Raw genomic sequence first — 23,997 nt, 5'->3', positions numbered from 1 at the left:
TTCCAGTTTTTGGTTTTCTCTTTCTCTAATTACTAATTAACTCATTGTGGAGCCGCTGTTACCTCGGCTCGTGCGTTGTTCTGAACGGTGTCCCCTAACGATGGGGCAGAGTTCAGAGACCCGGGTCTGGGTCACGCCACCTCCCTCCTCTGGAAGGAACCTTGACGGTCAACCAGAACCTTGTTTGGACTTCGAAGCAAAGCTCCAGGCCGCTGTGCACAAAGTGTGGATTCAGCTGTTCCTTATGTTTAAGAGAATTTTGTTTTTCACAAGTAAAACAGTAATTTGACCACTGATGCAACACAGGCTAAAATGCAAGAATAACTTCTTCCTTCTCAAGGAACAGAAAGCAACAAAAACTTTTGCAGCTGTGAACCCCAACCTTCCCCTATTTATTATCCTGGATTTGCAGCAATTTTCTTGCCGAATTCTCCGTATTTTCAAACATCTGAGGTCTTCCCATGGTTGTTCCAGTGTATTTTTTATTATGGCCATTTCAGTAGCTCAATGACCTTCCCTGTGAAATACCTGGATTCAGGTTCTCTCTGCTCCTACTCAGAGACCATCAGCGTGTGACAGCTCTTGGTTCACAGAAGGATGGAAGTGACAACTTGTCACCTCCAACAGCCTGTGCTGGGGGGTTTAAAAATGCATTACCCAGCTTAGGATACATTTTTCCACACACCTGAAAGCAGCCGAGGAACAGCTGCCCTCTCCTCCCCCTTCTGCTGCCCAAAGCATTTATACATTTGTCTGTACAATTAAGTGGATGGAACTGGGAAACCCAGAAAAAAAAAGTCACTTTTAATGTGGTTCACTCTGTCACCCACGAATATTTGTAACGGCCCCGGTGTGTGTGACAGAGACAGAGAGAAGGGTGAGGACGCTGCTCCTGCAGTAGTGATGGTGGAGAGTACACACGAAATGACATCCTCAACAGCAGCCGCTTAGTTCCCCCCTCTGCCTCTCAGGACTTTTTTTTTTTTAATCTTTCCATGCTTTCCACAGAATCACGGAGCGGCTGAGGCTGGAAGGCACCTCTGGAGATTGTCTAATCCACCAAATCCAGGGCAGTCTGAGCAGGCTGCTCAGGACCACGGCTGGGCAGGTTTTGGGTATCTCCAAGGATGGAGCCTCCACAACCTCCCTGGGCAGCCTGGGAATCACCCATTTGCTCCAATCTGTGCAAAACACGTTCCAACGTAAGAGCAAGTAACACAGGAAAGAAGAAACAAAGCATCAGCTTCCGATGGCCACTTTGTTCAGCTACAAAGGGAGGGTACAAAGCACGGGATGAATGGATACCCGCGAGCTCCGGCTGGAAGGTGGGCATGGCAAGAAGCATTTAGAAACTTCATTTGCCTTGCCAGCGCCAGAGCAAATTAACCCACAAGGCCTGTGATGGTATCTCCCGGAGCAATCGACCATACGGATGGGGAAGGAACAGCTTCTGGGATCTTCAGAGGGGTTCTCAGCAAGTCAGGGGAGACGAGACTCAGACCTTGGGCACTGCACAGGGGTGAGAAAGCTGGGATCAGGACAGGAGGAGAAAAACAAGGAGACAAGACGTAGGGGAGTAACTTCTCAACTGCACTGTCTCCTGCACCCCCCACCATCTCATATTCCCTCATATTCCCAGCTGTGGGATTCCTCCCCGTGGCTGGCAGAAGGCTTCTTATCTCCAGAGAGGTCAATAAACCACCAGGAGCTACATAAAAAGCTCCCGGAGAACACACTTCATCTTCAGTGGCCACGCTCTAGACAGGCTGCCCTGCGAGCAGGCAACAGGCACCGTAATCACAGGAAAATTAATTCTAATTTCCATTGCCACAGCCTGGAGCCTGTCAGGAAAGACAGGCAGGACACACACCAGCAGGAAGGTTTCTTTACTGCTGACTTAAAACAGCAAAAGGGGCTTGTTTTAAAAGGATTAATTAGCCTAGGGGGAGTGGAGGTTTCTTCCTTAGCAGGCTGACAAGGTGGCACATCCTGGTGATTGGTTTCTTCCTAAAATACATACCCCAGAAACTGGGCCTGAGAAGCATCCTGGGCTGGCTGCACAACGGAATTGAGAAAAAAAAAAAAAAGGAAAAAAAAAAAGAAAAAGAAATCAGATTGTCAGAATTGCCTGCCTACATCAAGAGGAGTTTGGCTTTTGTACATGGCTTTTGAGTCTGTTGTGTCCTGGCACCGCTCTGCACAGCGAAACCTGTCCTTCGGGTCAGCGCTAACGGCGAAGAAACAGCACAGGGAGTGACTCTGCACAAGCTTCCAGGTGACAACTGCAGGCACCAGACCAGGCTGGCAGAGAAGAGACACCGTCTCCTCACGCACCCAGTGGTAACAAACGTTCAGCGCAGAACCGTAGCTTTTGTCAAGCGGCTGAAAAGAAAGGTTTATTAGCTAAGGGCGGTAAGCGGAGAATAAATTTAGAGCACAAAACGCACGACGGAGAGGAGGGTAAATCATTACAGGCTCTAACCTGATTCCCAGAGCTTCCTCTGCGAGTTGCATATGAAGTGTGAAGACATTCAACACCACTTAATGTGACACTGTGTGTGCCATTCAAAACAGGACCTTCACCACCCACAGCAGTCGCATTCCTCATGGTATTGGAGGTATTTCCCAGACTAAGTGCAAGGGAGACCGCAAATACCACGCTGAAGGACAAGGCTGTGGCATGGTAAACTTCCCTTTTTCTTTTCCTTTCTTTGCAACTGGATGAAAAGCTAGACCGCAAAATTTGAGGACAGAAAAAAAAAAAATAGCTATTTTTGGCACCATCCAAGTTTAAATGAGCTGCAGGCATTTAGCTGTTTGCTAAGGATTCTCGCTTTATTCTCGAGCCGAGGAGAATTCACCGACGGGAAATAAGAGCAGAATCTCCCAAACCTGCAGTAACAGCAGTGTGGGTGCTCAGCTCTCCCCAGTCTCCACCACACACACCCAGCTGGACTGGACGGTCCCATGGAAGCCCCGAGGGCCTGGCAATATGGCCATGTCCAGCCCCAAATTTTTGTTTAATGATCAAGTACGTTTCTCTACCCCTAACCACCTGGGAAATATTGTTCGATATTTCGTACCTGGGGACAAAAACCTCGTTGTGAAGATAGTTCTCGAAGGTTTTGCGGAAAGCAGACTCTTCCAGCTCCTTCTGTATCTGAGAGTCTGTTTTGGGACAGGAACAACATTCCCCACTGACATCCTCATTTTCACTTTGATTGTACTTCTGAGGGTCCTCGGATTCAAAAGGAGGAGACCACGTCCTGGAGGGCAGTTTTAATCCTGTGGACAAAACAATTCCAGGATCATTCATGCTCGGCACGGCAGAAGCAAATGTTTGATCCTACAAAGATCCAAAAGGTGTGTACGCAAGATTCCCAGCACATTTGGGCATCCTGAGCTGTCGTATCCGGGGCCGGGCAACTTCCCCTCTCCTAGGACAGGCCTTTGATTCAAAATTGCGCTATTTTTGAACTGGAGCTCAGATGCTGGGGAGTCAGAGGGTTCTACCCCCTTCACCTCAGCTCAGGTAACGCCCGGCAGCAGGTAAGACTCTGGGAGTCCTCAGGGAAACGCTGTATCCTGAAAGAATTCCAGAACAGGCAGAGGATGCCTTCAAAAATTAACTTGGCCACCGATCTCCAGAAGCACTGAAATGTTTTCCCTTACTATCTCCACAGCTGTTATTAAGCTTATTCCTCAGTTTAAAAGGAACAAGTGCAGGAGGGAGATCCCCAAAGGAAAAAAAATATCTGATTACTTTGTAAAAAAATGTTTTCAGAGAGCTTTTGCACATAACTTGGCAACAGCACCTAACGTATAATGGAACTGAACGGTGGGAGAACGCAGCTGCAGCTCAGCCTGGTTCTTGAACAAGTCCTGAAAACAGCAAAATTAGGCACCCAGAGCATCTCCAAAGCATGTGGGAAATCTCCAGACAATTCTGAGAAAGCCTGAAAGAAAGGCACAGAGAGAGGAACACACCCTCACCTTTTAGGCAGTAATCAAGTTCATAGAGCTCACTATCTTCTGCCTGCTGCTGCCAGAACACCAGGTAGTGCGTGATGTTTCCGTTGGGCTCCGAGGGTGGTTTCCACTTCAGGATGATTTGGGATGAAGAGTTGGAAACAGATATCGGATCTAACGGGACTGAGGGAACTGCGTGGGTGGGAAAAGAGACAGAGGTCACTTCCACTGCCCTGCGAGAGCTTGACACAACAAGGGACAAACACGGGGAAGTTTCCATTTCCATGGGAATAAACAGTGCTCTCCACAGGGGGTCCACTGCCACCCAACAGCCCTGCAGCAGAAGACACCAGTGGGCACACACGCTCTTACACACGGTCAACACGAGCCTGGTGGAAGAAGCGCACGTTGGCACCATCTCCCCACGCAGGGAAACACACACCCTTCCATTTGTTTAGGAAGGATGCTCTTTGGAAGGACACCAAAGCTGAGCAGCAACGGCAGTGGGAAGTTTCATGGATATGGGACCATCACGACTAACAGGCAGAAGACTATTTAGGTCTATTTCTCTTTTTCACTCGAAAGGCAACATTAATTTTACGACACTGACCAGTAGCGTTGGTCTGGACATAGATGATTTCACTCTTTGCACCGTAGGTTCTTCGTTCATCTGAGAAGGTGACCAGAGTTTTGACAAACACAGCGTATTGCGTCCATGGCTTCAAGCCCCTCAGCAGCCACCCTGGCTGGGCTTGGGCTTTGGGCTCATTTGACCGCGGAGGTGGGTCAACGTCCACAACTGTCCAGCTATTTGACCCACAAGCGTCTTGGCCATCAAACTCCGTCACATTTTGGTATGGGCTTTAAAGAAAAAGAAACACAAAAGCTTCAAATTAACAGAATCCTAATTCAAGCTTTCAAAACCAACATTTCTAAAGACATCACTGAAAGTTATAAACCTCTACCCTTTGGAGAAAGTTCAAGTATCTCATTGTACATATTCCGAAAATGAAGCAGAGGAAGCTTTGCAACCCAGGCTCCAAAGAGCATCACAGATGATCCCAGCAGCTAAATCCAGCCTAAGTATTTTCAGCTTTAGGAAAACCAGCTCGGTAACCTTGATTCTAAAAGAACGTTTCCCACCTCAGAGGGAATAAATACCTTAACATTCCATGGAGATAGCAGGGAGATGATAAACTCCATGGTTAGAGTATGTTAAGTCTAGAATAGTTGGAACAACTCATGTTTGGATTGCTCTTAATGAGGAATTTTGACTGCGCAGGACTCAGGTGAGTCCCTTTTATGTAAGGGTAGTGTTGGAAACGTCAGTGTAGGAGCCAGACAGTCACAGAGACTGAAGAGCTGTGCCTACAGCAGGTCTAATATCGACTCTTCAAGGCCATCTGCCGTTAGTGGAAGCCCAGTGTGGCTAGTGTTTTGTAACCGAACGGTGGGCCACTTACGCTTCTTTGTAAAAAAGCATAAAACCCAGGAGATCACGGAAATCGGGAGGCCAGTACGGCTCCCACTTCAACAGGATCTTGTCATGAGATGTTCTGATAGAAGAAAACTTCAGCAATTCATTTTCACCTGTAAAAAAGGAGAAGTGATGAGAATTTTGTTAATGCTAAAAAAAGAAGGTTTCTATTTTTCATTACCGTAGAAGTTTATTTTCTCCACAGATAAGTATTAGAACGTTGGTATTGAGAAGAGCTGCTCATTAAAACCCATCTCACTTTGACACTATTCCTGCCCTAAACGAGGCGTTGGAGCCTCCTAAGGTTCCTGCCAGCTTAAATTTTTCACTGATTTTAGGAAAATGAGCCTGTAGAAGAGTTGAACTAAATTCCAATAAGTGGGAAAACTAGAGGCAACGTATTTTAAAATTCCTTATGATCTATAGAGCTGAACCCCATGGTATGGTTTGCACGGCTTCTGCGTTGCCTCTGCCTTCACAGCGCGTGGGCTCCCAGCCCTGCCCGGGGGTAGCCGGTCCCTTTGCAAACAGGAGGGATGGACGACAAACGGTCGCAGGAGGGTGGAGAGTTGAGGCTCAAGGGACGCGTTACGATACGGTACGTCCAAGCAGCCCAAGAAAGACAAACTGTGCAGCTCTGGTGGGATTTGCCATCCCTGCAGTAGCTGCACAAGGGAGGAAGAACATTCATTTCACTGGCACAACATCCAGGACAAACAAGGCCTTTTTTTAATTATTTTTTTTCTCTATTTTTTTTTTTTTTGGTAAACAGGATGCTGCCCATGTGAAAACTAGGCTTGAAATGTAAAAACAAACAAAAAGCCAAACACGCTGACTGGCAACCTGTGGTTTGAGGCCAGGGGGTGGCACAGAAACAGCTCGGAGCGGAGTTAAAGCCGGCAAAGAGAAATGAAACCGTCTCCTCCCGCTGCCTTTAAACAAACCAACCAGCCCGGGAGCCACGCACAACCCTGCGACAGAGCTGGGTTTGAACCCCAATTTCACTCTCATCCACAAATGTGTCTCGCGGGAAGAGATGACCTTTACAGGCTGCTAATTCCTTGTAGCTCCTTCCCTCTGTGACACCCCCGGGGGACGGCTCCAGGGTGTTCTTTCAGCGGCACTGCCAGTTTTTAGGGAGGCAGTCGTTACGTTCCCTTCTCCCCACAGAGCTGGCGCGGCCGCACGTGTTGACGTGTGGCAAACCAGATCAGGAAACTGATTCAGCTGCAAGATCTTCACTTTCTAAGGCTGCTCACAAATGGCTGCATCAGCACAAGAAGGGCAGAACCGGGGAAGGGGCTGTTCGAGCAGCGCTGTCACCGACGGCGGAGGAACAGCGCAGCCACAGGAGGATCTAATCCACGCTGCAAGCGGTAAAAAGAGCAAGGAACCGAAGTGCAAGGGACTGAAACGGGTGTTTAATTAATGCTGAGAGTATTGGTGGCAATACCTGCTTAAGAGCCTAATGTGTCAACCGATGTGTGCTCCTGTCCCTGCACGTAGAACTTTTTTTGGGGGGGAGAAGGGGGTTTGACGATAAATCGGAGCAGAGCGATGACACAACCCAAGAGCAAGAAAGCAGAAATGGCTTGCTATTTTTCACCCCGTATTATACCCACTTCAACAGTCTGGTTCACCATGCGGCCCCGTAAGAGTTTTACTGGCACAAAGAGGGGAAGGGGACCGTGTGTGACACGGAACGGGAATAAACAGCGGGGCAGGGGGTGCAGAAGGGACGTGCTTATGGCAGCGTGGCTGCCAAAATCAGTGCCTGCAAAACTCCATCTTCAGCAGCACGACTCTAGCTAGGGCATAAAGCAACACTGTGTGTTTGCTCCTCAGTCATGCTGACACAGGCGTTGTCTTATCGTTGTTTTTGAAGAAAGCTGTTAGCTTAAAAACCTCTGAGAAGCGTAACAGAAATTGTTGGAAAAATTTCTCCGACTGTTGTCATGGCAACTGGCTCACATGGCTCCAGAGATGGGTGGAAATCCTGTTTCTCTACTATGTTTATTCTGTGTGCGCACTGTCACCTCATGGCATGGGAAAAGAAGATTATGACTATTAATCAGGTACTCGGCAGTAACACGAAGTCCCAGGCCGGGCTGAGGTTACGTCGTGCTAAACTCTTCAAAAAGGCACAACAATCTGCTCAGCCCTGAAAAACTCACAGCTGAGCACACAGAGAGCAAACTTCTGAAGACCACGGTTGGCAAAGCAGGCTCCTGGCCAGACGGAGAACCCAGAAGTACTTTTACTCGTGGCATGTTGACAATGGCACTGCAGGCCACAAGCAAGTGGCAAGTCACACACCGGGAGCTTTACCCAAAGGACAAGGACAGTCCCCGGAAAAACATCTTGGGCTGGGCTGAGAGAAATGAGAGTATGAGGGTAGCAAGGCAGAGGGAGGGGAAACAACACGAGTCTCGCTGCATCCTGAGACTTTCTTACATGAGGCTTGATCACCGTTCGTCTTCAGGGCTATGTCGTTCCGTTCCTGGCGCCCCTTAGTCCCAGAGATCTCCTCCATCTTGTGGATTTCCGACAAACACAGTTTGGGATTGTAATGGAAGAAGAGTTTGCCTCGTGCAATGGTGAGGTTGTGTTTACTCCAGTCCCAGAGCTGGCGAAGATTCTGGTTATCCAAGGCGTAAAATGAGTAATTCCTGAAAGCAGAGAATGAAAATGTGCATTGGGGTGCAATCCACTGAAATCAGGGGCACAATCCACTGAAAACTCTTTCTTTCTCATGCACTAATCCAGACACCAAAGGAAAATGAACGCAAACCGTCTCCCCTGGCAGGGGGGAGCAGAGCATTCAAAAATAACTTAGGAATTGTTTGCCGATACAGATTCACCCTGATAGCACCGGCACTCCTTACACTTCACAGCATTAAAATAAAGCACCTTTTGAAAAAACTCACCCAGCTTCTAGCGTTTCGCCTCTAATCAGATGTAGTTTACGAAAAAAAGAAAGAGAAACCAAAGCATAAGACCGGCGAATTTTGAGGTAACCTGAGATTTCTTCTATCAAGCCAAGATTCGCTTCTAGCTCCGCTGCTATGTTGTCTGTGGAGAGGAAAACACTGCTTTCAGTTTTCTGGTATCACAGAGAAAAATCACTGATATCAGAGCCCAAATATATTAAATAGAACTGCTTTACATTCATTCCTAAGAACTTACAGAAAACAGCTAGTAAAAAAAAAACCCCGAAAGAATATCACAAGAGCCTTTGCTTTGTGGTTATTCTTCTGAATCACTCCAGGATTCAGAGTGGCCACAGCAAAAGAGAAGTGTCCCAGCTCCCGGAAGGTGTCACATCCACTGAGCTGACACCCAGCGCTCCCTACCCCTTAACTCCTGCAGGACTTACTTCCTCCACGGATATTTATAACTAAGCTGCCATTAACAACCGTGCAGCCTCGGAGCTCCTGGGCCGATGTCACCGAGTCGATGGTCTTCTCCTTCCCGTAGTCGCAAACCTTGGGACAGGGCCCGGCGCAGGGCGTACAGTGCAAGCTGGAAAAGAAGAGAGTCGGGGATGCAGAGGGGATGCTTTGGCGGGATGTCACCTGGGGGGTCCCCAGCAGCTCTCAAAAACAGAGTAATCAATTCAAAGCCACGTTATGGCAGGGGATTCACTTGCAGTGAATGGGGGTCTTAAGACCACATGGCTCTTAGGAACTCCAAATAACTGCTGATAATTCTTTAAATTATAGAATCATAGAATGGTTAGAGTTGGAAGGGACCTTAAAGATCATCGAGTTCCAACCCCCCTGCCATGGGCAGGGACACCTCCACTAGAGCAGGTTGCCCAAAGCCCCATCCAGCCTGGCCTTAAACACTTCCAGGGATGGGGCAGCCACAGCTTCCCTGGGCAACCTGTTCCAGTGCCTCACCACCCTCACAGTGAAGAATTTCTTCCTAATATCTAATCTAAATCTCCCCTCTTCCAATTTAAACCATTACCCCTTGTCCTGTCACTACACTTCCTGACAAGGAGTCCCTCTCGAGCTCTCCTGTAGCTCCCTTCAGATATTGGCAGGCTGTCATTTCCACATTTCCAACACTAATTATTCTGGCCCTTCCTACATAACAGAAACCAGAATGAAGAGATTTTGACTATTTTGAATAGCCCCTCCACCACAACGCTGCTCGGTGCTATACACACCAGGGGTTTCAAGATCGAGCAACCCAGGTCCAGTCTCCATCCCAAGATGGTTAACAAAACATGTAATTAATGAGCGGAGAGCTGGCCGTTCGTCTGGGAACCCTCTGATTAAGGACTGGACATAAAGTTGCTTTATTAAAAAGAAAAAAAAAAAAAAAAAAAAAAGGCAAGCAAGCACGTGCTTTGTGCTCTGGGGAAATACTTCTTAAATGGCAGCAAGACGATCGCTTGCCCTGGTCATAACACCCCAAGAATGTGTTCCCAACTCGTTCAGAGAAATAAATGCTCTAGGAAAAGCACGGAGTAGCGCCGTGAGGTCCCACTGCCAGCAGCCTGGGACCGGCGCAGGAGAGCGGCGATGGCGGCTGTTACACAAACAGCACACCAGCTTTGGGGGCTGCTCGTTCATTCTTTTGAAAAGCAAAACAGGAAATGGAATAAAAAGTCCCGTTACGAGTGAATTCCCTGAAATTATTACAGCAGGAGCAAACACATGCGAGCACAAAGCTACCAATATTCATAGGAAATCTGACTCATCACAATATATAATATTATTGTGGGGCAAACAACAAAGTTTTCAGTGATAAACAGCTCAGCAACATAAATTATTTAACTCCTTTGTTGAAAAACCCTGGGAATAGACAGAATGGCTGTTCCCTGCTTTGATTCATGCTTGTTTGTTACACTGTCCATTTATGTCTGGCACAGCTTGAACCTGCCCAATGAAAGTAATTACAGGGACGAGGGACAGATATTCTGAGAACGACCCACTCAAAATACGCTACGCTTTTTTCATTAGACGTGACTTTTGCCTACTCTGCTTAATAGCAAGGCTTTCTAGCCCGAGGTCTGCTTTGGAGGGGACGGGAAGCAGGGCCACTAAAGCCCCTCCACTGCCCATCTCCCTCGATTATAGAAAGACCCTCCCTTGCCCCACTCGATCACAAAGACCCTTCCAGCTTGAGGATGCTGCCCTTGTCCTCTCCCCTCAATCTCCCTCTCCCACTTTTTCCAAACTGGAGAGGAAAACAAGGGAAGCCGAGGGAAGAACAACCTACCTGCACACGGTAGGTAGACCTGTCCTCTTTTTAATGGCTTGAATTAGCAAGGTATTAGTTTGCAAATCATATTAAAGCGGACCAGGTAATTGTCACAGCCACTCCAAGGCCAGAAACTTTTCTTGGTCTTGACACCGAACACAAAGTCATTGCCCAAGCGAGAGCAAAGCACAGCGTAAAAACTGACAGCGTGGAATCTTGACCTGCAGACGCTGGTACTTACTTGCTGGAGTTCATGATGTACCCCGACGGGCACTCGTGAACGCACTCGTTGTTGTGGATGACGTGACACCCCGACTCCCTGGCGTTTTTGCATTTGTTGTGCAGTTCCTGGCAGAAGCTGAAGGTGACACAACGCCACCCCTCGAAGCGGTAGTAGCCGGGGGGGCAGGTGTCCACGCATTTGCCTTCCAGGTAGAAGTTTCGGCAAGCCACGCATTTCTCAGGGTTGTTGGGCTCCGTGCAGTCCCCGAGACACTCGCTGTGACAGCACTGACCATCGGAAGTGCAGCCTTGGGACTTGCAGGCAGCTGGACAAACTGGGAAGAGAAAAGACAAAAGGCAACTGAATATCACAGGACAACCCAGTGATGCAGGACAGGGAAAGGTGTACAAGCCACAACACCTCATCCTTCTTGGTTTGGCAACCTTCCTTTCAAAGAGGCATCCATGAAGTGCAGACGTCTGCCTCATCTCCACTTTTCCATGTAAATTCCAAATTTTAAGAAAATTTTTGAAGAGTGTTATCATTCACACTCACAATTCATTAATGCTCATCTTCAAAAAGAGAAAACCTGGTTTTCCTCTTCTCTGGCTCCAGTGCTACGAGGCTCCCGGGAGAGCTTTGGTGACTCCAACGCTATTTCTGAAGCCCAGAAGTGATGAGACTCTACAGCGAGAACCTCCCAGCCTGGGACAGACAGTTTCAGCCCAAAGATTCTCGTTTCTTAGTTTAAAAAACTGATGTTCCCACAGTAATGATGCAAATAACTCATGTCCAGTGATACTTTTACATAACCCTTCAGCTTTATCTGGATTTGCTTCCTATCTGTCACCAGTTTCCCTAGAGGAAGCCTCCAGCCCAGGACCTCCTCAGTGACTCTCCCAGCAAGTCCAAAAAGAAGGGCACCCCCAAGTGTTATTGCTTGAGGTTTTTATGGTTTACTTTTTAATTACCCATTACTTAGTGCCTCACGATACTTTTAATGAGCGGTTTGGGCTTTGAAATAGAAACCAAGCAGCAGCGTAGCTCAGAGCTGATGCCGAGCGAGGAGCTGGAGGGGGGCTCAGCACCCCCAGAGAAGCTCCCAGGGAAGGACAGTCCTGTCCCTCTGCCCCTTCACGCTCCGTCTCAACCATTGCAATGACACCAAAGCAATTAAGTCCAACTGCTTAATCCGGAACACGCCACAAAACTTCAAGTCAGAGAAGACAGAACAGAACTGGAATCACCACCAGAAGAGGAAGGACCAAAGCCAGGTTGGGCTTTGACGCAGCCATTTCAACAGCGAGAGGAAGGACTTCACGTGAGGGACGGGGACATGGGCCTGAGTTTATTGATGGTGGCAAACAACCTTCGGGCTACAGCTGTGAATTGCCGAGACGCAGATTAAGAAATCACCTTCTTCTCACCAAACAGGAGGGTTTTGTCTGAGGGCACATCTGAACGGCTTCCGACGTCCTGCCCCAAGCGCCCTCGGCGAAGGGAGGAGGAGACGAGTCCTCCCGAGATCCACGCTGGCCAGAACCACCAACTACACGCTGAATTAACACCATCTGCCTCAAAATCTCCCAAGCTTTCTGTCCAACATTTGGTGTTGAAGCAGGAGGGGCTTTATTTGGGGAGGTCTCAGACACACCGATGTTCAGGGGCTCAAAATGTTAATTTTAATTTCTGGCTAACGTGTGTGAGCAGACCAAGAGTGGAGCGTGGTCTAGGTTTATCCCACTAAGCGAGCAGAGCGTGGGATCCACGGTACAGCGCGACACCGAGGGTTTGACGATCTAATCCCCAATTCTGATTAGGAAGAAAATCCCCCCCCCCCCCCCCCGTTAAAGGATTGCAGAACGAAGTGTGTTGAAGCGGTTAATGCCCTTCGTGGAGTAAGCAGCAGTGGCTGCAGTAGGAGGGGGTGGCAAAGATGAGCAACCGGGCTGATAAATCCTTTGAAGAAACATGAAACGGATGAGGTTGAAATTCTATCACGAGGTTAATTTAATCTCAGATGTCTGACGGCTTCCACGTCAGTCATTCCCCGCAGGTATTTCCCCTGCGCGTTCCCCAAGATTTCTCCACGAACCAGAAACACGGGAGCGCATTTCAAATTCCTTTGCTTTTTTGCTGACCTACTTTTTGCCCTTTTCTAGCAATAGATCTTATTTGGTGAACCTGTCACAATCAATAACCGATGGAAACGCAACAGCCAAACAGACACAAATTGCAGATGATACCTTGTGTTGGAGTAAATAGAAAATGAGAGGCTTGTTTTAAAAGCACGGCTATACATTCTTTACCAGGCCCCAGATGGAGAACAGTCTTAGCAACAGATGTCATGGCTGCGGTTTATTAGAAATGTTGGCAACGGAAAAACCCAAGATAGAAAATTCCAGAATTTAGTCCAAAACGCTATCAGACTTACTAATTCCAGTCTAAAATATCAAGGTTTACGGGGGGGGGGGGGGGGGGGGGGGGGAAAAAGTCTGGGCTATTTCTTACACACCTCCCAATATCCCTATGTGAGCACCGACACACCGATGCCTTGCCAGGATTTCTACGCTCGCTGGTGCCATCGCTCGCTGCAAACGCCTCCCTGGAGTGGGGTTAGATCCGGCTGGGAATAAACTCCTACGGTGAAGGCACCTCGGAATGGTTTGTGCAAATATCTGCGCTTCCTGCAAAGGGGTATTTTCCCGGGTCTGCTTCACACTTAAGAACTACAAGGTTTAAAATACTCAAAAGACACCCTTTGTTTCTCAAGGCGTGGGGGGAGCAGACGGGAAATTTGGAAAAGCTGGTCCTCATGCAAAACCCCCAGTGACACACGGCACCTATTTCACATTAAGCCACATGGTTGGTTTTTTTGTTTTGTTTTTTGTTTTTTTTTTTGTTTGTTTTTTTTTGGGGGGGGGGTTGGGGTTTTTTTGTTATTTTTTTTTTTTAATTTGTTATGGAAACTAATCTTCAAAGCCCGACGCTTATTTACACGTTTTGAACTCAGCTGCCAATATTCACAGGGCAGAAACTGTTTAAATTCTCAACTCTAAAGGTTTTCAGAAGAGACAATTAAACTATTTTTAAACTGTTCTTAACGTTTCTCTTTTTCCTGTTCTATGAGCTTTTGATGTCTAAAAAGACAGCTTGAAGAAAGCAAAGCAGCCAAGGCAACACCTTTTTTTTCCATTAAGCACTCAAGACCAGAAATTGTCAATCACTTTTTCGTGCAAATCCTCATTACACAAGATCCTGAAGAGATTCCTTACCTGGTCTGGTGGGAGGTGTCCCTGCCCATGGCAGGGGGGTTGGAACTCGATGATCTTTAATGTCCCTTCCATCTCTAACCATTCTAGGATTCTATGACATTATCAATGTGTGCATGCTAGAAAGCACCTGAAAGTCATGTAGAAACCTCTTTCATAACCGCTTCTTATAACTATTACTACAGCATCCAGGTTCTGTGACTCCGGATGGCTCAGATGTAGGGTTTTTTGGAGGTTCTTTTTGGTTTTTTTGCTGCCACTTTAAGCTTTCCCTGCAAGACAACATCGAATAGGTTTGTGCTGACCAAGCGCACCTCATTGTCTCATCCTCATCGAGGTTTGCACACCCCAGTAATTGTCACTGTCCCATGTAGATTCGCCTCTTAGCGATGAGATCCCACTTTTGTAGCTGGGGCAGGGTCTGGTACAAACCGAGGAGGCAGAGGGTACCCTTAGACACGGCTTCTGCGCAGCCTCAGCCTTTAGTGAAAGCCCCGAGAACGCGGTGCCTCCCTCTCAGCACGGGGAAAAAAAGTCAACTCTCTTCGGGAAAAAAAGTCAACTCTCTTCATTCCTCGCCAGAGAGGTTGAAACTCAAAAGGGAACTTCATAAATCCTGGTGAGAGAGGAGGGAACGGCTACTCTGGGGCACCACGCTGTACCATAAAAGCTGCTGTGGGAAAAAGTGCTTCAGCACCAGAGCAAAACTGTTCATGGCAGCCACGAAACCTCTTCATCGGATCTTTAAGAAGGAGACTTTTAAAACCCCCGTCCCCAAGACGGCAAACAACATAACGCTTAACTAATCTGCCCTGGATGGGGGAGAAACGGAGCCAACGCGGAGGTTCAAACCTGTTGTTCCAGGGGTGAATAAATATTTAACCAGGTAGCTAGAGCGGCTCCAAAGACTTAGGAAACAATGCATTTTACAAACCTTGCTGATTATAGATTCAAACTGACATTTCTTCATGCTGCGGAGGCCCAGCTGGGGGGGACAAAAGGCAGCAGAGTCAGCGCAAAGGAATTTCTACCTCTGCTCCCCGTCGTTTCGCCACGTCCCTGTGCTTCAGGTGGAAACAAAACACACTGACACCGTAAACACACTCCTGAGCCAACACGGGTAACCAGGAGATCCGTATTTATCAGGCAAGTCAATTAAGCATTAAGCTGTTCAGCTAATAAACGGGGTTTGTCTGAATACTTAAGTACGATTAAAACCATTTGTGTTAGGTCTGCTTTCTTCCTTTCTGCTAACGAAACAATAAGTGGGAATGGTCAGAAAAAGAGAGAAAAAATAAGAAAAATCGCCCAGGGTAAGTTTTGCTGCTCCTTTAGGATCCTCTGGATGGGTTTGAACGGCAGTGTCCTGGGAGAGCTGGACTGAGTTTCAAACGGGTGGTGGTTTGGGTACGATAATAAACGGTACACAGTTAATTAAGAAATTCTAAACCATGTGTATGAACAAGATGCTGCAAAATACACTGTACAGGGACGGACAGTTTGGGACCGAACTCTCATGAATCGACTTCATCTTTCCACCCTGCAATAACGAGCCCCGTCCATGTGAACGGGGGTCAGCGGGGGCAGCCGGGGCCACCACGGGTCCTGATGGCCGGCCGGGGCCACCAGCCCTGTCCCGTGCAAGCCGCTCCTCTTGGCCAGAGGATCAGCAAGGAGCAAACTCGCCTTGGGCCGTCGGGGCCTTTTTGGTGGATTACAGGAGCTGTGTTTTGATTAGAGAGGAGGCAATTAGGAGGCTCCAGATCCAACCAAGTCCAGGACAGAAAACAACTGCGGCAGGAGAACCGCCCTCATCCTCAGCCAATGCCTTTGCTGCCTGCGCAGGGAGGCATCCAGCCCTCCGCTATCGAACAGGGCAAACACCCCTTAACCCCTTGCCAGCCGCCAAAACCAGGGCTCCCCAAACCCCCCCCCCCTCGCCTCCCACCGCCCCCACGGGACCCCACCACGCCGTAAAACTCATTGGCCTTCGTGCAATTTAACTGGCTTTGGGTTTTTGGTTGGTTTTTTGTTTGGTTGGTTGGTTGGTTTTTTTTCCTCACGGCGAGCGTTTGGCTCTGGAGGCGTATTTATAAGCGGGAGAAAAAGGCCAGGAGGAAGCCGAGCGCGGAGCCGGCACTGACACAGCTGAAAATGGCTTGTTTTGGCCGCCATACGCATCGCCCGGTGCCAGAGCTTGGGTTCGTGTCATGTTATATGACGTACGCACGCGTCCAATTCAAAGCCAGAGCCCCACAGAAACACGATCAGAGGGCTCTGCCTTTCCCCGGGGTTTGTTTCCCCCCCCCCCGTTACTGTAAATGGCTGCAATATCTGTCACATAAATTTACCCACGAATAGCCCTGCACACACTCACACACACAATACTTGAGTTACGGCTGCAGTGGGAGCTGTAGTTTAATTTCCTAACTGTACAGTCGCGATAATGACCTCTGTAGAAGTGGGTTCTCGTGGTTCTAAACAAAAAAAAAAAAAAAAAAAAAAAAAGGAAACCCAAGGACTAATTGCCCACGGCTGTAACTCCTCGGAGTGTGTGTGTTGCAAGCGTGTGATCTTAATTTAGCACTACAGAGTTTGTGCTCGTTTCCTGAATTTCTGCAAGTGCTGAGCGGCATCGCTGCTATTGAAATCCAGATGAATCTTACCTCCTTATAAAACTGCGTATTAAATCATTTATACATACCTAGCATTTTTTACTGGATCGCTTTTCCTCAAGATTAATTCATTATCTTCCTGTCAAGAAGACTCCAAATTCAGTAAGTCATTAAATAGTGTTTGTTACAGAGTTCTATAACATAATTTTTACCCCTAAAACAATTTTGAATATTTTTACTCATCTGTTTTCTTGTGAGCATTTATTTGATCTGAATGCGTCAAGATGACGCCTAATCCCAGTGCATTAGTGTATCATAAGGTTGAAAAGAGCTGTTAAAAATTAAATAAAACTCTGTACACTGAAGACTACAGCATAAATCTAAACCTCCATAGTGGAGTGGGTTGGCAAAGGGTTGCTGCAAGAAAACCAGCGCACTGCCAACCCCTCTGCGCTGGGGCTTATGTCCTTCAATTATTTCTTCATGTCACCCAGACCAAAAAGGCAGAAATGTAACCCCTGAACCCCACCAGTGGCAGTTCTGGGGGTGCCCGGGGCGACCCACTCTCAGGGCATCACAGCGGCTGTAACGTGCCTGGGAAGGTCCCCTGGACTGTAAAGAGCACAAGGACTTTTGATCGCCTCGGAGACTGACAACAGTAGCTCTCCCAGACCTTCCTGAATCTACAAAATAAATGGAGAAACTAGAACAGAATTAAAAAAAAAAACAAACAAAAAAAAAACACAGAGGTCAACACACTTCTCAAAAAAACCACCAGCAACGCCTGACACTGGCTGTACTTATCAAGCAAAATTCAGGAAATATCACAAGATGTTCCAGCAAACTTTATGTCACTTATTCACGCTGCTCTGACATTTATCCCTCCCTTTTCCCCAAGGCCAAAGAAGCCCAAGGAACAACCCTCCCCAAAAAGCATGGACTCAAATGCTGCGATCCACACGCAGGACTTCAGTTCTTAGCACCAACTCGGGAAGGAGAAAGCGCCAAATAAATTCAAGGTTTTACAATCAGCACTAAAATTAAAGTGTTATTTATAAAATAAGATATCGCAGTACATAATGCCACGACCCCACTGAACTGCGAGTTGGGAACGTTAGGAGGTCCGTATTTACACAGGAACAGATAAAATTAACTGCAGGTGCCTCCCTTCCCATAGACAGTGACTTCCAAAAACAACACACTGTTGCTAAAACGTAAAGGAAACTCTTCCCATTGACATTTCTCAGGACAACATTTCAACCCTTATCTCATCTATCAACGAGGATAAGAAAAAACTTGTTTCTCCTCCCAAGCCTTTCACAAGTTACGTGCTTATTTGGAGCTACGGGGAACGTCTCCAATATTCCATTTGCAAACCCCGTGCATTCGGCTGCTTCCCGCGAGAAGCATCGTCTCAGCCAAGAGCAGTCGGCACAGCTCAAACCAACAGAGATGCTGGTTCCGTTGCCCGGACCTGGTAGGATCAGCAAACGTGAGTTTAGGAAAGATAAAAGGGTTTGGAGCCACGTGCCACCTCGTCCAGTGGCGATAACGGAGGGAACAGAGGTCTGCGACAGGAGGTGTGGAATGGAGATAGGGGGGAAAAAAGGTTGGGCTCCGTTGTTGATAGAGGAAAAGAGCGGATAAAGGGAGATGTCTCTAGAAAGGCAGCCTCTTCCATGCCAACCTTCTGCTGCTTCGACTGTAGAGTAGTCTATTATCTTCCGTGCTACAACTGCTGGGGGAGTGTTTCTCTGGAATAGAGACATTTACTCATATGCAAATTACGCCAAGGAATACAGAAAACACCAAGATGAACTCATACATCTACGGACACGTATCTATACGCACCCACGGTTTTATTTATGCAATCTATTAAAATGTATTTTTATAGAAGTCATCTGAATATGATGAAGCCTGGAGGAAGCCCTCAACTGCAATGGATCCATGACGCCTTTGGTCACTCACTCTTTATCTTCTGAAGAAGTTATAACCTTGGCAGACGAGCTCCTCCAGCCACCCCACCAGGGACACTACGCAGTTCCTGTGCCCAGGAGCACAAAGCCCCAGGTAACTTCCGATTCCACGGCTCACATCCGTGGCTGGAGTTAGGAAGACGGTCCAACTACCACCTCCTATTTTCAGGAATGGGATCTTCTTCCTCCCTTCTGAGGGCTACAAACCTCAGCAGTGAACATCCCTCACCTCTTCCCAATAAACCTCCAGGACAGGCTCTCATTTCCCACGTCTTCTGGACCTTTCTGTTTCTCTCCCTGGAAGATTTTCACTCCTGCTCTCCTCTGTCACCCCAACTATTGACACGGAGAAGCGGATGCCTCCCACTCGGGTATGCCTAGAACTGCCCAGATAGAATAAAGATCAAAGAAACATCTCCCTTTTGTGCATTTTAAGCCGTGCACGTGGTGTTTACACCACGGCAGGAAGCTCCTTATGAAAGGGACTTGGAGCTCAAAGCACCCTTCTCTGACGAGAGCTTGGGGACAAAGCTGAGAAAATAAATAATAATAAAAAAGTCAAAATAATAAAAAAGTCAAAATAATAAAAAAGTCAAAATAATAAAAAAGTCAAAATAATAAAAAAGTCAAAATAATAAAAAAGTCAAAATAATAAAAAAGTCAAAATAATAAAAAAGTCAAAATAATAAAAAAGTCAAAATAATAAAAAAGTCAAAATAATAAAAAAGTCAAAATAATAAAAAAGTCAAACTCAAGACTAGGTCTGTTTCCATTCTCCCGGAGCCTGTCAATCAAGCTGATTCCCCAAGCAGGTAAAAAACAACTCTCAGAAATCTGGCTAAACCCTCGGTAATCAAGCTCAAAATACCAAAACACGGGGCGTGATGTGAAAACACAGCAGCACTGTTAAAGGCGGACCAAGTGTCACAAAGTGCACCCAAGGATAGCGAGGAGGAGCTGTAAATACTTCACCCGGTGCCTACAGCACTGCTGTTGTGCCCTTCCCTGGCAGACACATGGCCCCTGCTCCTTGTACTTTGTGTTCAAAATTACAGGGGAGCTTAGAGCAGCAGGAGGGACCAGAAATAACCCCCAGCCCCCGCTCGCTGCCTTGGGTTTCTTTAAGACACGAGCCCTAAAAATGACGCTACACCTTCAGGCCACACCTGGAGTCCCCAGTTATCACTAAATATTACGTCCCCATGCAAATCAATACTGTCAGCGCCTTTGATGGCTTATAATTAAAGAAGATTAAGAAGCCACCACTCCCACTCCTGTCCCTCAGGTACCTGAGCACTGGGAGGCTGGAAGGTTCTGAGCTTCAGTCCTTCTGATGGTTATTTGCTGAAGAGGCACTAAGTGAAATCTGTGTCCCTGTAAAAAGGGGCAGAAACATTCAGCTGTACCCAACAGAGAGATTTGTAAGGAGTAGGTAATTTTAAAGCAGTTTGGCCCATCAGCCACCTCACATTGTAGTTCATTCTGTACATCAGAACAGAGGATTTGCAATTTAGACCAAGATCGGAATCTTCTGAGTTAATTTGGGGCATTTTTCTGTAAAGCTTTGCTCATTGTTTTGCTTGCAGCCACGCGGGTGCTTTTTTTTTTTTTGTGTTGTTATGGTTTGTTAAATTTCAATCCTTATTACAACCTAAGGATTTGTTTTTATCATTCAACGGTTGACACGCCACCTGGGAGCCTCACGAAAGCTTCACGTTAATATTTAACTCTATATTACTCTTCCCGACGTACAGCATCTTGCAAACATCCCTGTTCACTTTAACCTGCTCCGGTCAAACCTGCTCACTCACCGTGCCATCCCAGAAGAGCCAAGAGAATCACAGGGATCCAGGCAGCCACAAAGGTCCTAAAAATAGGTGTAATTGGGTGTAAAGTCTCTATCCATACTGTATATTGAAGCACAGATCTCCACTCCAAGAGCCAATGACCATATCAGCGCAGTGCTGGGGACAAGCTTCTCGGCAGGACGATTTATTTCTCGTGGTGCCCAGCGACAGGACAAGAGGGAACGGGCACAAACTTGAATGTAAGAAGTTCCACCTAACCATGAGGAGGAATTTCTTTCCTGTGAGGGTGGCAGAGCCCTGGAAGAGGCTGCCCAGAGAGGTGGTGGAGTCTCCTTCTCTGGAGACGTTCAAAACTCGCCTGGACAAGTTCCTGTGGGACCTGCTCTGGGTGGACCTGCTGTGGCAGGGGGTTGGAGGAGATGATCTCCAGAGGTCCCTTCCAACCCCATGTGATTCTGTGATGGACAGCATGGACTGTCCAGAATAAGAAAGCAGCAGTTTAGTGCCTAATCAGAGAAGATGCTGCATCAAGACAAGCCATAAAAGAGTCCAAAACCAGGCCAAAACAGAAGTTTGTATCTGCTCTACTGAGAAACAGAGACCAACAGAGACACGCAGAAGTGCTTCAATGTAGGATGATGGTCTAAGAACCAGGTCTCGTCTAATTTTTCCAAACGTAGGTCTAACACAAGCTCTTCACTTTACCTACCAAGCCTGTCCTGAAAATGAGGAGCGATATGATCAAAGCACGAGGCGAAATGTATAACCTTTGCTTTCTGCAAAGATAAGAGCGGGATAAGATTGCTTTTCTCAAGGCCACAGAGAAGGATGTTGTAGTAAACAAGGCACGGAAGAATGAAAGCTAAATTGACACATTCAGCTCTGTGGGGATAAGGAAGATTGCATTTTAGATACGTTCTGTGAAAAAACGCGTAAAACATAACCCAGACACACAAAATAAGAGCAAATCTCCACCAAAAAGGACTCAGAGTTGACAGCAAATGGGAAAGCAGAGCTGCCCATAACAGAGAAAGGTAATGAAAGGGGCGGAAGTATAAGATTAACCACAAGGAGATTAAGCTGATAACTAATGATCTACACAGAAATGTCAGACAGAGGTTAAGATTTTAATCTGGACAGATTTCACAGCACAGTCATGAATTGTCAACATAGATACTGACGTCGAATTTCTGTTTGTGGGTGAAGACACTGAAAAGAAGGAACAGAACTCATTCCAGACCTCACCTCCCAAAGAGGATGAGGAGAGAGAAAGCTAAAATATCACCCAAAGGCCAGCTGTGCAGAGAAATACCTGGAGGATGAGCATCTGGAGGGGACAGCTGCGGTGGGAAGCCCATCACGCCAGTCTCCGTCCCACTGCAGCCACTCCAAGGGTTACGGGTTTCGCTCGGTGCCAGGAGAGGCTGATTCCCGGAGAGGACAGCTAAGGGAAGGTGGCTCCGGGTCTCCAGCAGCCTCTCTGAGCAGGCAGAGCCCCTGGAAGAAGCGCTGCTGGGCATCTGCCCGCTCCCCACCACAACCCGAGGCTGGCAGGGACCAAACCACCGACACCCCCATCCAGCAGCCAGCGCACAGAAGGAGTCACCAAAGGGTAACGCAGGCATCCTTCTGCCACCAAATCCGTTTCCCAAGGAGATACATCTAAATATTGTAAAGCACATCTTCCGGTACCTTAATTCGTGTCGTGGTTTTCCCTGAACCTACAACAAGCTTTTTCGGAATCCTATGTGAACTGTGGAAAGGAGCAGTGTAAGCAGTGCCTCCTTACCAGGCACACTGGTATCAAACGCATGGATTATATGCGCCCATATAACATTCTCTCAATTACTCCAGTCATTCTGGCCCCATCAGCTCATGCCCACTAATTTATACACCCTCCTCCCTTCACCCTAAAGCAGTAAGTATGCTCTGCACAGTTTATTTCGAGGTATAAGAATTTACTTAGCAGCACTGAAATAGATACTGTTTGCTTGCAGTCCCGGAGCCAAGCAGTTGAGACCTCTCTATGAAATGTATTTTTATTTACTACTTGCCCTTGTCATCTTCAGCGTACCAGCAAGGCCCGTTTTCAAGTAATTCGATGTAGAATAATACGTGGCCCCGCACAAACTGTCCAAATCAGCTCTATCCAGGTATCTATATTTAACAGCTTCTCATTACAAACACACCGATCCCTGTAGTTTTGGTCTATAGGGTGTGCGCTGTGCTACACCCCTCTGCTCTAATCAAAGTGCTAAACGAGAAATGATAAAAATGACCAAAAGCCACACAAATACAACCCTAAGGAAAAACAAAGGGCTATAGATGAGTACAAAACCCATTAACTCCGTTGCACAAGCAATCCGTAACAGCTATTAATCTATTTCGCCTCGTAAATTATGCAAGAGAAAATTGTAATCTGAAGGAATTTAATCCCAAACTAGTTTTGCCATCCCAACAAGGAGAGGCTAACAACGAGGGAACTGAACCTTCTGAAGTTACATTAAACTCAGGGGAGATCTTGGATTCTCAATCTTTCTTCCACAACAGTTAATGGCTCCAAATGTTAATTGTCAGAATCATGAAAATACTGTTTTGTTTCCTGCCTCTGTCGTGGTAAACACTTAAAATAAAACTGACCCTCACTGAAGTCACTTTTTCAATAGCAAGGAAGTAGAGCAGTAGCAAAGATCCCATTATCTGCCCATTAGCCTACACTGGGCCGTCGAGAGGAACCGGATCTGCTCACCCAACATGGACCACACAGGCGCGTCAGGGTGGCTAAAAAGCTTCAGCCTCACGGATGTTTATCAGCACAGGAGTCAAGATGTGGTCTAATCACCAGTTACCATCAGCATTGTCCGTTTCAGAGCAATTAAGACTATTCAGAGCTGGTCTAATTGATATCATAGAGTGAGCCGGACACCTGGCGATCCCCAAACAGGGTAACTACTGCGAGAGGGGGAAACTTACGGATAGAGTCCTCTGAAAAAAAATAACACAAAAGTTATCCAGCAACAGAAAGAGATGGGACTCTCCTCTACAAGAAACCTAGAGTTTCTCCAAAGACAAAAGGTCTTTTTCTTAAGCAAACTGTGGATGTTTGGAATCTCAGCATGGAGCTGCAGTTACTGAGAGCAATCATCAACTGGAAGGGATGAGATGCCACCCAGTCCATCCACCCGTCCAAGGCTCGATCAAGTACTTTACCCAAGACATTTCTGACAGTTGTTTTTCTAAACCCATCTTAAATTCTGCCTTGAGGCACTTCCCCTCTGAAGTTTAACGAAGCCCAGCTCGTCAGCAAGTCGCTCCCATCAGCTCCCCATTACAGACGGCCACCGAGGCAGAGAGGGGGCTCAGAGCCACCCCAGAGGCAACGGCAGCGCCGGGAAGGGATCGGTGGTCTCAGTCCACATCCAGCGCAGGATCCTCTGCAAAAC

General features: G+C 47.2%; 1 protein-coding gene across 2 annotated transcripts in view; it reads right to left on the bottom strand.

Moving 5' to 3' along the window:
- The window catches only part of INSR (insulin receptor), a 57,838-nt gene that overhangs the window by 12,078 nt on the left and 21,763 nt on the right, over positions 1–23,997 (bottom strand). For both annotated transcript variants that reach the window (XM_074163877.1, XM_074163876.1), the window contains 8 exons: positions 10,902–11,217; positions 8,823–8,968; positions 8,374–8,518; positions 7,901–8,115; positions 5,433–5,559; positions 4,580–4,830; positions 3,994–4,161; positions 3,084–3,285 (listed from right to left, as the gene is read on the bottom strand). In XM_074163877.1, the coding sequence (XP_074019978.1) occupies positions 3,084–3,285; positions 3,994–4,161; positions 4,580–4,830; positions 5,433–5,559; positions 7,901–8,115; positions 8,374–8,518; positions 8,823–8,968; positions 10,902–11,217 (1,570 nt within the window). The remainder of the gene's footprint in view (positions 1–3,083; positions 3,286–3,993; positions 4,162–4,579; positions 4,831–5,432; positions 5,560–7,900; positions 8,116–8,373; positions 8,519–8,822; positions 8,969–10,901; positions 11,218–23,997) is intronic.

The sequence above is a fragment of the Numenius arquata genome, chromosome 25 (genome assembly GCF_964106895.1).
Source record: "Numenius arquata chromosome 25, bNumArq3.hap1.1, whole genome shotgun sequence".
NCBI lineage: Eukaryota > Metazoa > Chordata > Aves > Charadriiformes > Scolopacidae > Numenius > Numenius arquata.
This window is presented reverse-complemented; position numbering and strand designations above follow the sequence as displayed.